The 20,721-nt window shown below is 39.3% G+C and overlaps 2 protein-coding genes across 6 annotated transcripts in view; one reads left to right on the top strand and one right to left on the bottom strand.

Moving 5' to 3' along the window:
- Positions 1–474: 474 nt before the first annotated feature.
- On the bottom strand, positions 475–12,226 carry MDH1 (malate dehydrogenase 1). The gene is made up of 9 exons (XM_051613287.1): positions 12,127–12,226; positions 6,791–6,889; positions 6,371–6,467; positions 5,227–5,402; positions 3,756–3,878; positions 3,447–3,623; positions 1,783–1,896; positions 1,470–1,559; positions 475–1,116 (listed from the first exon to the last, which is right to left on the bottom strand). The coding sequence occupies exons 1-9, from the start codon at positions 12,127–12,129 to the stop codon at positions 991–993; spliced, it is 1,005 nt and encodes a 334-aa protein (XP_051469247.1). The 5' UTR covers positions 12,130–12,226; the 3' UTR covers positions 475–990.
- A 408-nt stretch (positions 12,227–12,634) lies between these two features.
- WDPCP (WD repeat containing planar cell polarity effector) overlaps positions 12,635–20,721 on the top strand; it is a 154,351-nt gene continuing 146,264 nt past the window's right edge. For 4 of the 5 annotated variants that reach the window (XM_051614937.1, XM_051614941.1, XM_051614940.1 and 1 more), the window contains exons 1-2: positions 12,635–12,757; positions 15,578–15,659. The gene's annotated coding sequence lies outside the window, so the exon portion shown is untranslated. Of the gene's footprint in view, positions 12,758–12,986; positions 14,189–15,577; positions 15,660–20,721 lie in introns of those variants that run through there. The other variant, XM_051614938.1, reaches the window with a different exon arrangement.

The raw sequence follows: 20,721 nt of genomic DNA on the forward strand, positions 1-20,721 counted from the left end.
CAGACAAAGCAGAGTCTAAAGAGTTACAGCAACATTCACCTGTGTTTGCCAAGAAAGAATTACAGTATATTTGAAATAGCTTCCTAAAGTTAAAATGCTTGTACGCTGCACAAGGAAAATTCTCAAGCAAGTATATTAACCTCACTTGGTCTTAACTAAGTGAGTCCTTGTCACATGGGACAAAAGGCTTTAAATCTACAATCAAATTAGTACTGAGCTCCAGGACAAACACTGCTTTTGAACTGTAGTGTTTGAATACAAACCTGCCTTTAGGCTTTTGTGTCTGATGCTTACGTAAAGCAATTTTGCCTGGGAAAGACAAATGGAAGTGCTAGTCATCAATAGAGCTTCTTAAAAGTAGTTTCCCTGTTTCTTAAAATAGGCCTTCCGGGTTTTTTTATGTTGTAACAATCAAATTCTGCTATTTACATAACTAAAACATGCAAACAAAGTGCAACAGAGTACTCTTAGCCATTATGTGATTAAACATCTTTAATATTTCTATTGCAAACATTGTAAGCATAACCAGAGTGAACAGTATATATTTGGAGTCTGTCCAGTGATAGACTTGAGTCACTGAACTACTGGTTCAAGGAGAACTACTGGCATTCTAATTTCATGCTCAGTTGAACCATAGGATGCTGAAGTGGCCATGGACTAGGATGTGTTCCAATAGTGCCAAATTCCAATAAAAACTCAGATTGTGCGTTAGTAGCCAAGGCCAAGGCAAACAATTATTCTGTTTCATACACAGAAAGCAACTAGTACTGAACAGACAAAAGTTTGGTCAACAAACTAGTTTTACTTCTTTAATAACCTTTTTGCTAATGACTCAATAGGCACAACAGTACCAGTAAGCATATGAACTTCAAAATGAACAATTGCCACAGACAGTTGACTTCAATACAGTAACAGTGTTTGGTAGCAGACTTAGAGACGACTTTTAGATTCTTCCACTGTTAAATGACTGTGTACTTCCTTGCCACCTAGTCATGCACTGGAGAGGAATTCCACAGCAGTCTCCTTCTCTTCAGCTAACTCCTTAGCAGTCAGATCCATCTTCTCACGAGAAAAATCGTTAATAGGAAGACCCTCAACAAACTTCCAGGTCTTGTTCTGTTTGAAAACAAACAAAAACCCCCTCCACATGAGAAAAAGCTTCATTCAGCCTGCACAAAGGAAACTTGGCAGTATAAGAAACAAAGTTTATGGCCTTAAAACATAAGCTTAATTTGTTTTCAGATAAAGAATACAAAACCACACCTGCTGGTTATGTAAGATTCTGGTTTTCTATCAGTACTTACTTGACAACTACATGATGAATAACGGTCCTGTATGTGAAAAACTGCTAAAACCCCCACATCCCAGCACCTGCAGTACATACTAAAAGCACAGCTGTTAACTAGCTCATACAACAGTTTAACTAGGTCTTGCAGAAGATCCTTAAGATTTTAATACAGTCTAGTTACCTTGATCACAACAGGGAATGAATAAAGCAAGTCTTCAGGAACACCGTAAGAATTGCCATCAGAAATTACTCCCATGGAAACAAATTCCCCCTAAAAACAGAAAAGGAATGGATAAATACATTTTTAATTGCTAGAAACAAGCGAAATTGGAAATTTTTATTTCCAATATGCTTTACCTCCTATGACACTCTTTATTCCAGAAAAAGACAGATTCCTCCCCCTCTCAACACACATACACTTGAGGTCAAAACCACAGGCATGTCATCAAAGCATCAGGCAAACAAGCAAGAGCAACTCAAGAGCAACATCTTACCGCTGGAGTGCCAAACCAGATGTCCCTCACATGATCACAGATAGCTTTGGCAGCTGACATCGCACTGGACAGCTTCCTAGCCTTAATAACGGCTGCTCCACGTTGCTGAACAGTCTGCAATTAAGAAAAAAACCTAAATTATAAAGCAGCAAAATCTTGACTTGGTCTAAACACTGTTAGTAATTGCCATAAGGAAAGATTACCTTAAAATATTATTTAATTTCATCAGTCAAGATACAGTTCTATCACTAAATGAACATGGCATACAATCCACAAATACCATTTTGAAGATTTTTGCCAAAACAAGAGCATAATGGAGTATTTCAGAGGCTGGCTCATTTCTTAGTACCTACTTTACAACTAGCAGACCACTAACTTTTCATACCAATCAGACATCTCAAGCTTTTACAAAGATACTTCATATACATCAATAATAGTAGCTGTCTCAAAGCAACTCTGGGAATACAAACGTAAACTACGTGCTGGTCTCAATCCTACTATATTTAATGCATAAAATTAACTCCTGATAGCTAAACCTACCTCCCAATACTCAAGTTTACATTTAGAAATTTTGGACTTAAGAATTTCACTTCTTGGAATTAGAATAGCATGTTAAAACTTTTTTTTCTTTTTCATAAGCTTTGGTAAGGTATGTCAACCAGACCCAGTGGAGAAAGCAGGAATTATTAAATCAGGCCCTTATCTTAGGCAAAGCATTCTCACATAGGCAAGCATTACCATCTACCTAGAAGGCCAAACCAGTATCATCATGCCTTGGTCACATAAGATACAGCAGGATCAAGGACAGGTTTCTTCTTTCTGCATCATGAACTTTGGTTGCCAGCATACAATCATTAATTCTGCAGCAACAAGCATAGACTGGAATAAGCCATACCCAAAACCAAGATGGGACAGAGCATGGTCATATGACAGAACACAGCCTCAGTCCCAAGCTAAGGGTGCTTTGGCTAAGATACAGTACCTGGCTGTCAGCATGTCAGTAACACTGCAATAACAAGCAAAGAAGAGCTACTTGGAGTTACATTCATCACAGGCTTTCAGTAATCCTTGTTTCACTTCGTGTTGCAGGTAGCCCATGCTCTTGATCAATTAATTATTTTTATTTACTACCCTACATTATTATTTATTACTACCCTAATTCAAACATTTACAGGTGTCTTCTAGATTTTTCAGACTACTTTTCAAAAATGTTGCTGACAAGACCACAGATTTAAATTTGACAAGTGTGCATGTGCATGCATGTGCAGGGGGAGGGCTGTTGGGCTTTTTTTTTGTGTGTGGTGAGCAGCAAACAGAAGATCAACCTACTTCATCTACAAAGCTGCCCCAAAAAGTCACCATAGTGAACTGTTACTGGTTCTTGTGTGCCAGATGAGTTGCACTTAAGTTCTAATCAAAATTATTTTTGTTGAAGCATTTTAGCACTCCAAATGGCTTTTTCTAGTAGTATTTACCTACATTTCATAATGTCTTGAATTTTTTCAAAAGGAAGGAACTGACAGAGGCAAGCTATCTGAAGATGACTGATTCCAGTGAGATAGGAAGAGCTGCTTCACTCAGTCATTTTATAGTTTACAACTTCACAGGAGGTTAGGAGAAAGCAGAATTGCAGAATGACCACTCAAAAAACCCCAAGGTCTTACCAGGATAAAGTCTCCCTTCAGCCAGCTGTCATCTTTTATAGCTTCATAAACTCCAACTTCCTTTCCTTTCACATTGACCTTCGCATGGTTAACATCTGGATATTGAGTGGAAGAGTGGTTGCCCCAGATAATGACATTCTTTACATCATTAGCAGTCACACCAAGTTTCAGAGCAATCTAATCAGAAATGAAAGATGTCCATTGTATTAACTTCAGCCTCTGTATTCACAGGCTTCTTTGAAAGAATTATTCTGTTTGTATTTAGCAAAGACAACAGAAAGAATTCTACTTTGAGTGGGACCTTAGTACCTGAGATTTAGCCCTGTTGTGATCCAAACGAGTTAAGCAGCTGAAGTTTTCCTTTGGTATTGATGGGGCTGACTTTGATGCAATCAGGCAGTTAGTATTTGCTGGATTCCCAACAACCACGACCTAAAAATGAAAAAGGGGAAAGAGCAAAAACTGAAGAAGCTATTTCTGCAGAACAGCTCCCTCAGGTTAAATACATGGCTTTGCCTTCAAAGAAGCGATCCAAACCTGAAGTTTTATAAATCTCTTTGTTGTTTTCAACAAGACTTGTTATATGTGCATGGTTCATAGTCACAGAGTCTTTTATAACTGTACAGAAAAACTATTTCTAGCTAGGTATCTTCTTTATAATTTGACATTCAAATGTGTAAGAGAACAAGACTACTAGGGAGATCTGCACACTGACTCATAGCCTGGCTTCAAATCCCATGCTACTAGATAAAGTAGCACATGCACTTTGGTCAGCCCACAGTGAATCCACGATCACCATTTAAATGGTTCCTAAACTAGCTGCCACTGCTTTATATAATTGCTTTGTAATTAAGAAAGCCAGAACAGTTACTTATCTCAATGTTCAGAGGCAGTCAGAAGCAAAATACTGCCTGAACTTAGATCAATTTATTACTATGGAAAACTGATTTTTATTCATTTTTCATCTCCTAATGTACCTCAAATGATTAATGTCAAGCTCCATATATTCTCTATCACACAAGCTAATCAGCAAACCTCCCTTTGTTTTCCCCTTTTGAAAGTGAGTTCAGTAATTTTTCATTACTCTGCAATAGTTATATTGATAGTTTTTATTCCAACCGTATAAAGAAGCAAACAAGTCTTTAGAAGCAGTAGGAAGTTCATCAGCACAGGAAGTAGACATTAAAAAGTCAGTTACAAAGCACAGCTGGAGTCTGGGCCTGAGATTAAGAGCAGTAGGAGAGCAGCCACATGATCCCATTAACTGTGCTGAAGGAATCTGAGCGAGAACAATTAAAAGCTTCCAGTGCTCCAAAGACCAAGAAGCAAATAACCTAAATAAAGCCCATTTTTTGTGCAACTCTAATTCCATATCGATACTGAAGTAAGGGTCATTATGTTAAAGCCATAGATGGATGTAAAGTAGGCAGCTGCATGTAGATAATTCAGTTGTCCCAGAGAAGAGAAAGAATGAGAAGATGACTGCTTTTTTTTTTCCTAGGTTATTTTTTTCTTTTTAGAATTGCTGGTAACTAGTTCAGAGTATGTGAACTACAGCAGCACAATGTAAATTTTACCTTTTTCACCAAATGAATTAAGGGCTAAATCATCTACCTATTTAACATACACATATAACCTTGACAGTGGTATACTATAAGGGCTTAAATAAAGGAATGCCTGAAATGAATAGGTTCCTCTTTGCACAATATCATTCTACAATGTATTTAGATGTCTACATAACTCAGAGAGTTAACTTTAAAAAGTCAGCTTCTATATTCACCTTGACAGTCTTTTTGGCATACTTGTCCAAGGCTGAACCCTGAGACTTGAAAATTTTTACATTTGCTTTGAGTAAATCCTTCCTCTCCATGCCCTCTCTTCTCGGCATGGAGCCAACCAGAATTGCTATGTCAAGGTCTTTGAATGCAACTTCCTCCTTGTCTGTTGGAATGACCTCTAAAAAAAAGGAAACGAGGGGGGAAAAAAAAAAAATAAATCTAAGATAAATACTCATGGCAAAGTGTTAACAGGAATATTCTCTGGTTCATTAGTAGTATATAACCTGATCTGACAAAATCACCACCTTCCCCTTCCAAAAATGCAAGTACAGTCGTTTGGCCCTAACTCCACAGATTAGAAACGGTTTACTGACAAGTATTTATACACATATATTTATCTAAAGCTTTATATGTAAGTTCTGAAAACACAGGAAAAATCTATAACAAAAGATACCTTTCATGTCTCTCTTTTTCAATATATATATGTATGTATATATACATACTATACACATATACGCACATATGCTGATCTTCGCTTTTGCAATACATTTCTTAGTGGCAAGTATCAACAAAAATTAAGTTTTCCTTGCCCTTTAACAGTTCCAACTGAAGAAAGCTTGATTTGTACAAGAGCTGGTAGCTACACATTTTTAAAGTACTGTAATAATTACAGCAGCATCTACTGTCTCCCTTCTGCTTTTTTAGATTTTTGAGAATTTAACTTGTTTACATGACTTGATGAGCGATTTTTCAAATTGTGTCTTTATGCAGAAGATACTTCTAAAGACTTTTTTTTTTTTTACTTAGTAAAGGCATATAAGTGTATGCGAAGATTCATTGTTATTTTACAAGTAGGCAGAATACAATGCATAAATGCACAAGTAGCTGATAATCTGTTGCACATGCTGACAACCCAGGATGATATAAACCAAACCCCATGTATCTGTATAGTCAATTCTTCATTTGACTACATTCTGCCTAGCTTACAACCTAAGTTAAATTAAATTATAATCCACAAAATATAAAAACAAGACAGGATCATCTAATATTTTATTCTGCTTAACTTCCTGCCAGCAATAGGAGCTCATCAATGCAACAGTTGTGCTAGAACACCTTGTAAATATAAGAAAAAAATATTTTGGCCACCTCTCAGCAGCGGTAGAGCACAGTCCTGCAGCTCCATCACTACACCTTCCAATACAGTCATCATAGGGGTGATATCCAGCAGCACAAGAATAAGAGGCTGTAAAGAAATAAATAGTTTAGTGCATGTTCCACATAATCTGTTTGGAAAATGAATTTGTCTTGGTATCTGCTAGAAACTGCTATCTTGTGAAAAAATTAAAATCCATTCACAGAAAAGTGAAAAACTTCAGCATAACCAACAATGGAAAGCTTGTGTAACAAAGCAAGACTCCATTTTCACTGGTTAAAGAATAAATTACTTGTATATCGGTAAACCATTCTGAGTGTCTACAGAAAACAAGTCTCGGGGATTGAAGTTCTGACACTAGCTTATTCATTACTGAGCTGCAGAGACAATGATAATTCAAGTGTAAGAGTTACCTGGTCTTTGCCAAAGACATCTCCCTTGGCAATGCTGTAGAGCAAGGAGTAAGCAATCTGCCCAGCAGCTCCAGTCACCAGGACTTTGATGGGTTCACCCTGCAAGAAAGGTACAGAGACTTACCCACCACTACACAGTGCAGGCTCACACCATCCAAGAGGAGTAAAAATTAACAGTTACTACAGAAGTAAAGTTATGATTGCATAACCTGGATGAAAGCAAATGCCTAAATGTTGCTCAGGGTGACCTCCTGGGATGACACTTCTGTTCTGCTAGAAACACCAGAAATTTCTCCACTTGCTTTTACAGGAACAGACCACACTTGCAAAAATATCCCTAAGAATTGTTCCTGCATAAGCTTCCAAAATGCCAGGAACGACAATCTGTTTGAAAACCACTATATTCCTTTTAACAATGCTGCCTTTTTAGCATAAAGTATTACAACACATACCCATTCATTAGATCACCCATTCATACTTCAAACTTACTACAGAAACTTTATGAGCTGCCACATTTCACCAGTTTTCAGATTATTTCAATTTTGAGGGCTGTTTCCATTAAGCATTTTGAATGCTGACTTGCAACCAACGACTTAATGAATGCCAGAAACCACAGAATCTAGTGGACTTAAAACTACTGCCTCACTAAACTGTTATGAAGCAATTTAACAAATCCACAGACAAAAGCTACATTATGGACAAATACAGACACTAATATCCATAACACAACTACCCATTGTCGAACTGACCCAAAACTTCAAAAGACTGGGAGAAGACTACCAACACATTGCTATATTCCAAATGGGGGGGAGGGGAATGGCTTACCCTATAGAAAAAGTCCATTTTGTTAAGCACAACGCAAACTTGGAGAACTCCAGAGGTTATTTAATATTGAAAAGGAAAAACATGCCAAAGGACATTTATAACCCAATATTTTGTAAACCTGTTTTTTCTATCTCCCTTTTTCCCTAGAGGCATTAAGGCTGGAGCAGATTATGCTAGGACAGGAATAAGGAGATTACAAGCGGCCAGTTGGAATCGCATGCCCACATTTTCAAAGAATTACAAGATGATCATTTGCACTACGGACAAAACATCTTCCACATTTAATTAAGTCTGAAGTGCCTGAATTGCACAATGGGCTGCATTATGAAAAGTGTAGCCTCCAGAGCAAAGGTAGGCATTTCACTTAATGCTGCTGTCTGCAGCTGGAATACTGAGTCCAGTTTGGGGACCCAGAGTTACACAGGGATGAAGAGGGTCTAGGAAAGCATTACTCAGATGTTTGCAGCCCAGAGTTCATGTCCTATAAGATGAGGCTGAGGGAGCTGGGCACAGCTTAGAAGGGCAGAGGACAAGGAATGATGTACTAGCAGCCTACTACTACTTTGAGAAATGTTACAAAAATGATGTTGCCAAACACCTCTCAACAGTGGCAGATGGCAGAACATGGGGCAATGGTTTTGAATTAAGAGAAAAAGTCTTGATTAGGGTGGTATTGCTGCACTGAAACAGGGTACCCAGAGAGTCTGTGCAACCTTCATCCTTAGTGGTTTTCAAGACCCAGATAAAAAAAAAAACACATAACAACCTGACTGAGCAGTGGCATAAATCTTGTCATCAGGCTGGACTGGACAACCTCCAGACTCAAAGCAAGAAAGAGAACAGACTGGCTGACCTCTAGAGATCTCTTCCAACAAACATTCCTGTTATTGATATTTATAGGAAAACCATTTTGGGACATGAGTGTATTCTCTATGCAAAAGTCACCAGCCAAGCGCTGCTGAATCAAGCTAGCATTAGGTAACTATAAAAATGAGGCCACCTACCCCATTTTACCACGTACTAGATAAAATGAGAGCATAAATTATTAAGCTAAAATACTGAACTTACAGATTTTGCCTTTGTTATGGGAATGATTATTTGAATATTTGGCTAAATGCCTACCAGTTATGGTGTTGAACTGCTAAATTTTCATTTGAACTTGTCCTACTGTGAGTCTCATCCCTCAAACTTCAACAAAACTCCATGAGGAAGAGGAAGGTGAGCAGACAATCAATTATGGCTGGTTTAAGTCTCAAAACTAATTCTGGTACAGTGTTCTTGAGTAGGGAAGTAATACTGTCCAAATGTTCTATAATATCTGAATGATGATGGGCAGAACAGGTTAAGATGCTTTTTTTCAAGAAAAATTTTCAGCATGTTTTTAAGGAGAACCTATATTTTATTTACATAAAGGGAACAATGAAGACTCTTTTAAGGCAGCTAATCGTATTACTTAGGAAATTAAGTACTGGAAAATTACTGTGCTGCAAAACCTCAGCCTGACAAAATCCCGAATCAGCACCATATAAAAAATGATCACATACGAATCATGCTACTCCAGAACTCACACAGATGACAGCAGAACACATTTTCTTTGAATTACATTGTATCTGAAACATATCTGAGGTGATTCTGAATTTCAGGTGAATTAAAGATTTTAAGAAGTTAGGCTTTTTCTCCTTTGCAACCTGTGAGCCAGTCTAGTATCACAAAAGCAGAAAGTCAAGGAGAATTTTTTCCAGTATAAGCACTTCATATCTAATCTGATTTAAACATAAAAGTCAATCTATCCACTAGCATCACAGTGACTACTTAGCAAAACAACAGGAAGGGAGCAGAATATAAAAAGGAAAAAAAACCTGAAACAGTCCTACCTCTTAACTAAGACATTTAGCCTTGTTAAAAAAAATAAACTCTTCAGCCATGACTCAGCTCCACCTTCTCAAAAATATTGTTTGCTTACTACCATTCTTCCTGTTCTCCCCCCATTTTGGGATGGAAGAGGGAGGAAGAAAAACAAGCTAAAATAGGAGTGAGGAGTAAGTACTGCCTACTTGTATTTTTTCTCTTCAAGCCTTCAGTATTTTGGATCCACATACAAGCTTTCCCTGAACTCCCTTGCCCCTGCACCAATTGTGAGCAATTAGTATCAAAGAAATTTTCATGCCCCCTCTTGATTCCTGACTGACAACCCAAAAATGTTGTGCTTCTTACAAAATATAGTTAACATTCCCTGGAGAACTTACGTAACGTATGAAATTGGTATCAATTAGCATCTGAGGTTATTTTAGTGGTTGGATGTTTAGAGAAATTAGTAGCTCCCCAATGGAAGTTGTAGGTTCCACATATTCATGTTCAGGCACTTTAATGCGTGACTTGGCTCCTGCACTGGGCTACAATAAGAATACTTTCACACTATGGTAGCTACAGAGGTGACCTTTACTCTCTCTGAGGTATACAAAAGCTAGAGGACAAATTAGATAACATCTAACTGAACTACTTAAGTTTCAAAGCTTTCCCTTCTTCACGTACAGCTGATGTACAGGTTAAGCAGTTTTAGGAAACTTTAAAGAGTAGTAAAGGTAACAATAAAAAGGAAGAGAACATTGCATTCCCAGATAGCATGTCTCTCTAATTCAGCATACAAGTACCATTTCTCCCCCTCCTAAATTATCTCAGATAAAAATAAAGCTTCCAATATCAAATCAGGAAGCTGTGGGCTTCATTCCCTCCCCCAAATGCACTTTGGCTTAAGAATGCCGTGCCTAAATTATCTCTGTGATTATTGCTTGTACTAGCAGACCTGTAGTGCCATATATGAAAATAGCACTACGCTGCAAAACTGATTCAAGAGGTTACAAAGGTAAGTAAAAGTGTAATATGATATAACCCACAGTCAATCGAATGTAGGAATGAGAAAAATCTATGTCCTGTCTACACAAGTGATGGACTTTGCATTACTGATTACAGTTATAAAAGACCTCTATAAACATTACTACTGATAACTGTCTGTAAAATATCATCAACCTAATGTTATTCCTGAATATTACAGCCAACTAAGCTATCCCACCTTGCTTAATAAGAATGCTTTAAGCATTAAACTGTATCTCCTCAGAAGTCTAAAGCCCACCTAACAAACTATCCCTTTGCCCTTCCCTCTTTAAAGCAACGTTGTAGTGATAATAAATGTATTTGGAAGTGTGGAAGAAAGTAACAGCAAGACAGCTGTGCACTTCAGCAGCCTAGCAGTCTTGTGGTTCATAGACTGAATTCCAAGGGAGTTCTTTCCTTTAGAAATGACCTTCTGACAGGTGCCCTTAAAAACTCTTTCAGTGTCATTTAGCTAACAGCAGTTGAATCAATAGACACGATTTTGTTTCAGAAGTTTAAAGCCTTTGCCCAGCTCCAAATACATGATTAGAGTAGTGAAAGTAACAGAAAAACGACGGACATTCTAAAAGGTATAGGCATCCAAGTAAGTTTCAAACAGCAGCTCTCCTGGAGATGAGCGAATCCATGGCAGTCAATGTTTCAAAAGAACTCAAGTACAAAATAAAACGTGATGCTTTTTTTGGTCACTCCTGAGAATCCATACTTTGAACGGAAATAAAAGTAAAGAATTACAATAGATAAGGTTTACAGGTTTCTGTATTTTTTTTTTTAAATAGCTGAAATAATACGCAAAGATGCCCACGATCGTCTTTTCTACAGCAAAACGCCAAAAGAAACGGTTTGAGTAACAGGGTATGAAGTCTAGAAAAACATGGCGATTTTCATGGTTATAAAGGCAAGCAAGGTCCCTATGCAAGTTTGAGTGCACGCATATACAGATGCCACAGAAAAGCCAGGAACTCGAGTTCACCTTGTGCAACCTCAGGACAGAGCTAGGACTCCCGGACAATGTGGAGAACCTACACAACTAGCTGGATTTCCGACAGCAAGCAGGGATAAAACAAGAGGGAAACATCTGGCAGGCATTATTTCCCCTTGAGCTGACACTGAATTGCACCGAAAACCCAAAACCAGAAAATCACGGAGCAGACACCCCCCCCCGCTCGAAGGCAAAGCCGCCGGCCGCGGGGCCGGGCGAGGGGCAGGCTCCAGGGAAAACCGTGCGCTGAAACCGAGGGGCCAGCGCCAAGCCGCGACGCCCTCGGGGCCACCACCCGACTCGCGTCCCTCCCCGGCAGGTCGGTGAAGGAAAAGACGACGCTGGGCCGGCCTTGCGGGCGCCGGCACCGACCCCCCGGTCCCGGCCTGCAGGACTCGCTCCCCCCCGGGCACCCAGACCACCTCCCCGTCACCCCCGGGGCCTGGCGGCGGCGACGCGGGCAGCTCGGCAGCAGGGGCCGCCCGGTGAGGAGGGGAGGGGGAGCCGGCGCCATTTCGCGGACCCCGCCACCAAGACGGAAGCCCCCCGCCCCAACGGCCCCGGCGTGGGGGCGCAGCCCGGCCCTCCTCCCACCCCGACCACCGCTTCAAGAGGCCCCGGCCCAGGGAGCGGCACCGACCATGGCTGAGAGGAGCGGCGGGTCCGTCACCCTCGAGGTCACCTCTACGGCGCGACTGCCGCCGCGACCGCGCTGCGCTGAGGTACCGCGGCGGGGGCGGGGGCCGGGCGTGCCCGCCCCGCGCCGCCGCCTGGGGACTGTAGTTCCGGCTGCGGAGGCTCCGGGCAGGCTGTGGCTGGAGGAGAACTACACCTCCCGGCGTGCCTCGGGGCTCGCCCGCCTCGCCCCCGGACACCATTGGCCGCGGTAGCGGCAGGTCCCCGCCCCCCCCCCCCCTCCCCCGCCTGGCTCCATTCATTGCCCGGGAGCAGCTCTGCCGGGAGCCGCTAGGGGGCAGCAGGCGGCGCCCGCCGCTGCGCATGCGCCAGCGGGAATGAGGGAGGGGCGGGGGTGGGCGGTGGGCGTTCGGCTGTGCGCGCGCGCCGGGCGTTGCGCCCGTTGAAGGCGGGGCCGGGCCGGGCGGCGCGTGCGCGGGGTGCTTCGGCGGTTGCCGGGTGACGGGGCGGGGGAGGGGGTGGCCCGGAGAGCGGCCTGGGCCCGGGAGGGAGCGACAGACCCGGAGAGACACGGGCCCCGGCGCCGGCAGCGCTCCTCCGCCTCCTTCCGGCCCCCCGGCGCCGCGGAGCCCTCGGTGGGTTGGGGTGGTGGGCGGCCCTGCGTGGCTGGGCCCGCTTCCGGGCGCTACGTGTTGTTTCCCGCCCCTCCTGCAGCCGCCCTGCCGGGCGCTCGTCAGCTCCGGGGCGGGCGGGCGAGGGCGGCGGCCTCCTCGCCTTCCTGAGGCCCAGCCCCGGGCGTGGCGAGGACGGGCAGAGCCTTGCCACGACGCCGCAGCCTCTCGCCCGGCTTCCCCTCAGGCCTCTGCCTGGGAAGCTGTCTGCGGGCACCGCTGCGTCCCGGCAGCCTGGAGCCGCCGCTGGCTCCCTGGGAGGCTCCGGGTTCCTTTCCTCGCTTCCTCTCTCCCTGATGCCTGTGGCACCTTTCTTTCGGTCCTTCAGGAGGAGATGCCTGTCTACACTTACCCTTCCCCAAATCCTGTGAGCTTGGCCTTGGCGGTTTCCTTTCGCTTAGTAGGGAAAGCTGAGAGCTTAGCTGTGCTGTTCTGCTGTTGAAACAGCGTGACTAAACTAACCATCTGTGACACAGTTAAACTATTCGTTTCGTTGTGTTTTGGATTGTTAACTGAAGTAAACTCACTCGGCTTGTGCCTAAAGTGAGTCTGATATTAGCATAAATACATCCGCAAACCCCACAAATTCTTAAGCTGTTTTTTTTACACTATCTAAAAGAGAATCTTAGATGCACGGATTTTTTTTCCTTAGATTCTGACAGGGTTCCATATTGAACAAATCCTGTAACTTTGTTAAGTCTTTAGTGAGGTCTCGCTAGCCCAAGTAATTTTCTGCAGGATTAGGGTCTTGCTTTAGTCCTTACATTCGATTGTTTTGTGGTTTGTTTTTTTTAAAACAACCTAAACAGCATGTACATGTACGCAATTTCTTCTTCAGTCCTCAGACAGAAATAACAAGTTCCTCTTGTAGGGCTGTGGGTGTAAAATGCAAGTATTTGTGCTTGTCGTGCAAAGTGTTCTCATTTTAGCGAGTCTTGTTGCTAATCGTCCTCTTGTTACGACTCAAAACTGTGGTTTGAACAAGTTTTTAGCTGAGCCTCTTGAGTGCTTCTGCATACAAAAAACTGCAGTGTCAGACTTGAAATTGTACAGTCATGCTTAGCTTATTTTAAATATCATACTATACTGATTTGTATCAGTTAGTAACGCTGCATTTTTAATACTAATGAAGATTGTAACTAAGTTTCCTTCTGGGAGTGAATTTAAAAGCCAAATATCTGCAAGCAAAGCTGAGGTCTTGCTTTCTGTGAAATGGGAGAAGCTTGTTAAGTAGAAGGGAGCTTGTTTTTCAGTCAGATTATTCCAGTGTCTTAAGATGCTTTACCCTAGTCACTCTAACCTTTTGCTCACCTGGATGTTGTGCAGACTTATTAACACTATTTAAGATTATTTAAGATTTAAATGCACACAAAACCTGATGTGGACGTGCATAAGGTAATTTCCAGTCAGCATAATCGGTTCAGTTTAAATTGATTCCTTATCAATTTTCAGCGAAAGCATGCTGTAAACTGATTTGTATGTGTCAACATAGCAGATTGTATTGGTTTAGTGGATTTCAGTTAAACTAATCAAACTTCTATCTGTAGGTAAGCTATCATGTTCACTCTTGCTCATTTTTTGCCCAAGCTTGTGCTCCTTGCCTTATTTGTTGTTGAAGATAACAATGTCTTGTATTGAAAGTTACTTGTAATTAATACAGTGCAAAGCTTTGTGTAAATGCTTTTGCTTGTCAGAGACACGTAAATCAGTTTGGTTTTAATGTTCCCAGTATAATTAGTCTGAGATAGAGTTATATTGTTGTAAGACTGTCTGCGCTGTTTCACCTTAAAGTTTTGCCTTTCATGATTGTGGTGTAATTTTTAAAGTTAAATAACAATTTTAATTTAGTTAAATAACAATTTTACTCTTTCCTTCTTACTTGGATTAAATTTTGTTTCTACTTGTTAATATTGAATACCTTCCAAGCAAAATGTAAATGTATGAAAATAAATGAGAAATGCTTTTGTCTTCCCATCTGGTTTTTACAACATTTCCCATGTTTATTAGTTTTTAAAATAGATCCTTCACTTCTAGGTACAAACCTTTGTGGTGTTGTAGAAGTGTTGGTTCTTGCAGCATTTCTTGTGCTGTTAAATCACACCACTGTCTTTAGACTGTTGTCACTGTAGGTATCTATGAACATACAATGTTTGCATTTCTGCAACCCAGTCTTCCAAATCTGTGCTCTTTCTCATAAAGATGTGTGATGTATTTGATGCAAGTTTGCTGATTGGTCTTGCTACCTCTTTAAAGTTTAGGATATTTTCATTCTAAATGTAATGCTGTTATTCCTGTCAGCTTTGTCAGAGTCTTTGGATTTTCTCCAGTTTGTTACTGTCTCATAATTTTCTTGCCAATTTTGTGTCTTCAGTTGCCAGTATTTTTTGAGATCATAAGATGTTGGTGTAGTTTTTTAATAGTCTTTAACTCTTCTTCCATGTTTTATTAGTAAGTGGGTTTTGTGCCATGCTTTTTAAGCTGAAGAGCTACAAAAGTGGAAACGTATTACATACAAAAGAAGTAATGGAAATTTAGTGTGCATGTGGATTGGGCTCTCAGCTTGAAATTCATACTACAGTTTTGCACTCAAAAGACACCAAATTACTTGGAAATTGGTGTAATTAAACAACAAACTTAATAGTATTTATCTCCATTATGTGGGGATTAAATATTTTTTTTCAAGGCAACTAGTAGTTTTGAAAGGTAGTCTGTCAGAAATACATACTTTTTTTACATTTTACGTACTTTTTTTACATTTTAAAATTAATTATTTTTTGTTAACAGCTGGCTGTGTTCATTATCTGTATTTTGGATGGGATTTTCTTTTTCTTCATTGTCGTCTATAGAAATTGATTGATTTTTTTAGGTAAGTTTTTACACTTAATTTTCAATAACTTGTGGAGTTGTTTTTTTATCATGTCAATGTATAATAGAGTTTTTCTTTTATCTCTTGCATTTACTTAAAATTTTAAACACAAAGCCATATTTCTTGTAGGTAAGTCTGTGTGATATAATTAATGTTGCAAAATATTTAAGGCTATGTAAAAAAAAAATATATATCTGGTTTCAGATATAACAGTAGAATTGGAACAGTTTTGGAAGCCTCTTTTGGGTTATGATCCAAGGGAATAATAAGAGATTTTTCAGAATAAAAGAGTTAAAAAAAAACCCAATATGGGATTAAGAGGATCAAAAGCTATTTCTAAAAGGTGTGAGAAATCTGTGATGGAGTTTAAAAATAGTAAACATGTAGATATAAGCAAGAACAATTACAATTTTAGTTTAGAAAATGAAAACAGATTCAGGATTTATTTTTTGTATTGCTAGAGTTAATGCCTAAAACTGTTTCGCTGCTCATTTCTAAACTTTAGTTATGTGATACTGCATAGGCACTAAAAGGTGTGAAGAAACTTGTGTACCTAGAAATTCTGTTTATAACTCAGATTTTTTATGGTTTTTTTTCCTGGGGTTCAGAAAATTTTATTTCTTGAAGAGAAGTTTTACCTTCTATGGTAGTAGTTTCGTTTTATCTTATGACTTCATTTTTACTTCTTCATAGTTTAATTGTTTTTTTACCTAATTAGAGATAATTAATAATTCATTAATTGCTTGTACAGTCTTTCAATAAGTGGATAGGTTGCCATAAAACATTTTGCACTCAGGTGCCTACTATGAAGAGATACATATGATGTATAGCATGCTTATAATATGTATTGGTAATCTTTATGAACTGTCAATGAGTCAAATCTTAAATAAAATTGTGACCAGAATGCTCTTTTTTTGTTTCTTATTTCTAAGTCGGTTAATAGTACAAAGGTCTATTGTGCTTTTGCCAGAGGGGCACTGTGAGAGTTAAGGCCTCCTTTGCTGTGTGTTTGTGGGTAGATCTCAGGTGCTTGGTCTCATGCTTGTAGATCTCTAGTTCCTGGAGGGCTCTTCCAGAATTTCAGGGCTCTATCAATGACCAGGGGTTGTTGTAGCACAGTAGCTTGATAACAGCAATCCCATTGTGGACAAAACTGAGAGATTCTGGAAGATCCATTGTCATCTACCATCTGCGAACCATTTTTGGAGGATTTTCTTGTCAGTTCTTAGAAGAACAGGTGCAGAAGTTGCGTGTTAAAAAAAATCAAACCAAAATGCTTGCACACTCACAAAGACTTTGGTATACCGGCTTGTAAATTTAGCAAAGTTGATCTATGAAATATTAAAAAGAGAATGGAAGAACTGTGTTCCTGGTCTATGAGGAATAAACTTACTGGATTCTCTTTTAAGTTAACGCAAATTTGACTTTTTCTTGTTGAACAGTTTTTGACAACAGTATATGGACTTTCTACTTTATTATTTAAGTGTGTGGAGAAGGTTGATTGTGATTTGCAACTTCTGAGTGTATTAGGTGAATCCATCTTCCTTTTTCCATTCTTTCCATGTGGGAATGACTGACGGATGCTCTTCTATGCTGAATCTGTCAGGTAATTAAAAGTGCAGTTCTCATTAAGTTTATTTTTATGAATTAAGATCATACAGTTTGCTTAAAATATTTCAGCTTGTATCCCTTTGTATTTATTTCTGTATTTTCACAGAACTGCATTCTTAATACCTGCTATTATACAGGTTTATTTTTTTTCCTCCCTTTTTTCCACAAGTATTGAATGATATTTTAAAGAAAATGTCAGTAGAAATATTTGGGGAGGGAGAATTATCTGCTATGCTGTTGACATTTTAAAGTTAATTGTTTTAAAAATAACTCTTTGCAGAAGGAAAATACTGATGAATAATGTAATTAAGATAAAAATGTGCGTGAAACGTTTTTTAAAACATTGCTTTCTCAGAAATTGGCTTAAGAGCAAACTGAACAGTTTGTTTCCTGTTTGGTAGTTTTTCTCCTTGTTCACAAATTCATTTTTGGTGTCTGACTGGCTTTTGGAAACCTTATCCAAGTTGATTTTTAAGCAGCAGAGTCTATGAATAGCTTTACTGTTGCTTATAGTACTGTCCATATTCAGTGATTTAATGATCATTGAGGAAAGAAAGAAGAAATTGTATTTATTCATTCTGTTCCTGAACACACAAGTACTCAGTTTCTGCATTTCCTTGTATTCAATCAGTTGCAATCTGTAAGGCTTAACTCCCTGTCTCTTTACTGAAAGTGTAGGCCCATAAATCCAGCATTGTGGAGTCTTTTGCAGTACCCATGCTCCATAACTTAAGAGTTTTCTGCACGTCCAATACACATATTGTTGTTGGTTTTTCAGTTTGGAGTGTTAATGAGGGTTGTTTTGGAACCCAAGTCTCATGCTGTCTTCTTACAGCATGAGACTGAGGATCAATGTTTAAAAAATTTGGGTGTGTCATGAATTGCCTTATGTGGCTGGGATGGCATTGAAGAATTACTTCATTTGAACTCATCGTAGTCATACTGGCTGAAGGAGTGTTCCAAGCCATTTTGAGGAGAATTGCCAGGCTTCCTATAGGAGAGGGGCAAGGAGTCAGTCTGCATGTGCCCAGTATGAATGATAAGGGAATCATGGCTGTGGAACAAAATTGGGAGCATGGTCACTTATATTGTGGACACAAATACTGCATCTCTGCATGAATGAGGCTACTCCATGAAGTAATGAAGGAAAGGGAATCATGGTTATAATTGTTTTCTGGTTTGTTTCTAGAATGCTACAATTAAGCCTTTTTTTTAGGTTTAATTTGCAATCTATCCTTGAATAAACATGATAATGTGCTAACATATGTATGGCGAGAGGGTTGGATCTTACTTGGATAAAAGCCTTTTGAATATTTTGAGTCATATTGGGAAGGTGTTACTCTTGACTATATAGTAGAATATATACTTTTAATTTAAGCAAAGCCACATACATTTATTTCATGACAGTTAAGTTCTGTTTATTTACACTAATGGGCCAGATACTGCTTTTCAAGTTGCCTGCTGTCTGATCTAGGAGAATATAAAGTATTGCTATGAAATGGCCTTTTCCTTTTATAGCTCTCTGACATCCAGGGTCTAGCCTCAGTGTATTAGTCAAGGGAGCTGAAAATATACCACAGTTAAATTATGGGTTTGTATCACCGGGTGGTGCTTGAATTCATGGTTGAAGACTGTAGAAATTAATTTTGTTAAAACAAGAAACAACAGGACATTAAGCTACTATGCCAGCTTTAGATATATGCTTCAAAAATTTTTTGCTGCTCAGCATTATTCAGTAATCTTTAACTCAAATTGCAGGAAATATTTGAAATTCCATTCTAACAACATCCAACAGAGAATATTAAAGAAGCATTAAATTTCAAATGCCTGAGGGAAAAATGTTCTCTTGCAACACTGTGGGCATTTGGATCTCACTAGTATATGCAGTATTATAGTCTAATATTATGCTTTACTTGGTCTAAAATGAAAGTCCAATTTTAATTCTATCTCCAAAAACTTGGCATACTGCAGTGAAAAATAATTTATTTGAATGTTGTTTTTTAATACACTGCAGCTAACTTTAAAGCTTCCTCATATAAGACTCCCACTATGGCTTTTTGTAATCTGACTCTCATTAAAACTTCAAATATACTCCCAAAGACTTATCTCAGTTCATTTGTTGCTAATTTACAAGTTATAAGAACCCAAAGTTAGCACAGAAGTTCTTCTTATTCTATGCAATTCTTCTGTTAAGATAAAACTTTAGATGATCTTTGTAAATATATAAAACACCAAAACGGGATAAATACTCTCCTAAGATACCGGTAATATGCAAATGGAAAAGGAGGTTTAATTCTATATTTACACAATTCTGGTCAGATTAATTTGGCAAACCCATTAGTGGGTTTGTTAAGTGAACTTAATACAAAAGTTCTGATTAAACCTTTAAATTTTTTAACCTATATATGGCATATTTTATAGAAAAGCTATTTCTTAAGTGAGTCCCCAGCTTACATGATTCTGGAGAATGAACAAAAGAGTATTTCTACAAGGCTTAGAAAATCTCTGGCATGAATATATTTCTTACCATCAGTTTAAGTATTTCAGTATTTGTCAGAGCAAAGACAAGTGGTATATTTCTGTTGGAAAACTAACATCTAAAGTCTTCAGAGAAATAGTAAGGTTTTTTTTCACCAGTAGCTGACTTTTTTCCTCTTTGCACTTTTGACTGATGTAGACAGAGCAGTGTCCTGGAAAATGTTGATATTGTGATACCTGCTTGGTTTAATGAGAAACAAGCTTTTTTAACAATAGTGGGTAGTTGCTTATGAAATTGGATCGTTGTGACTTGCCTGACAAATGAGATTTGGGGAAATATTATTTGAAGACTTAAAACCTGCAGAAAAAATCATACTCCAGGTAGTTTAAGATGCAATTTAATAAATTGTTTTGTCTTTCATGGTGTGGATATCAGGACTATGAGTATAGATATGCATGTATGTTGTGCATACATTAACTTACTTGTATAGAGTAGCCACGTGGAACATAAATTAGTGGAATATCATTAACAGTATCATTAATTTAACTGCAATGTTAGGCTCAGTTCTTGCCAAATTAATGTCACTGATTTCTGTAACAGAATATTGCAGCCCTGCTGCAAGATCTGCTGTCACTGCTGAGAACTCCACTATAGAACTGGTGGACAGCAGCTTGCCTGCTGAGGGCCACTCGTGAGCTCTAAATTACCACTTACTAAATTACCACTCGTGAGCTGAGGCCTCCTGAAGATGGGTGGGCTGACTGTTTTTCCATCACAGTTTGACTTAGGCAGTTGTACCCAAACTTCTGAGAGAGTAGAGTGAGATACTGTCTTGCAATGACAATGCAGTTGTCATTGTATGAAGTCTGAGACATAATTAGCTATTGGAATGCACCTTTTAAAGGGCAAGAATACCCACCTCATGGCAATAACGCCGTCTTGGTATGTAATTTTCTGACAGAAATGGCCAAA

This window comes from Apus apus, chromosome 3 (genome assembly GCF_020740795.1).
Source record: "Apus apus isolate bApuApu2 chromosome 3, bApuApu2.pri.cur, whole genome shotgun sequence".
Taxonomy (NCBI): domain Eukaryota; kingdom Metazoa; phylum Chordata; class Aves; order Apodiformes; family Apodidae; genus Apus; species Apus apus.

Coding starts and splice junctions, on each gene's coding strand:
- MDH1 (XM_051613287.1), bottom strand. Junction 3,879..5,226: donor ATGCCAAAAAGACTGTCAAG/GTGAATATAGAA, acceptor TTTCATTTTTAG/GTCGTGGTTGTTGGGAATCC. Junction 3,624..3,755: donor ACAACAGGGCTAAATCTCAG/GTACTAAGGTCC, acceptor ATTTCTGATTAG/ATTGCTCTGAAACTTGGTGT.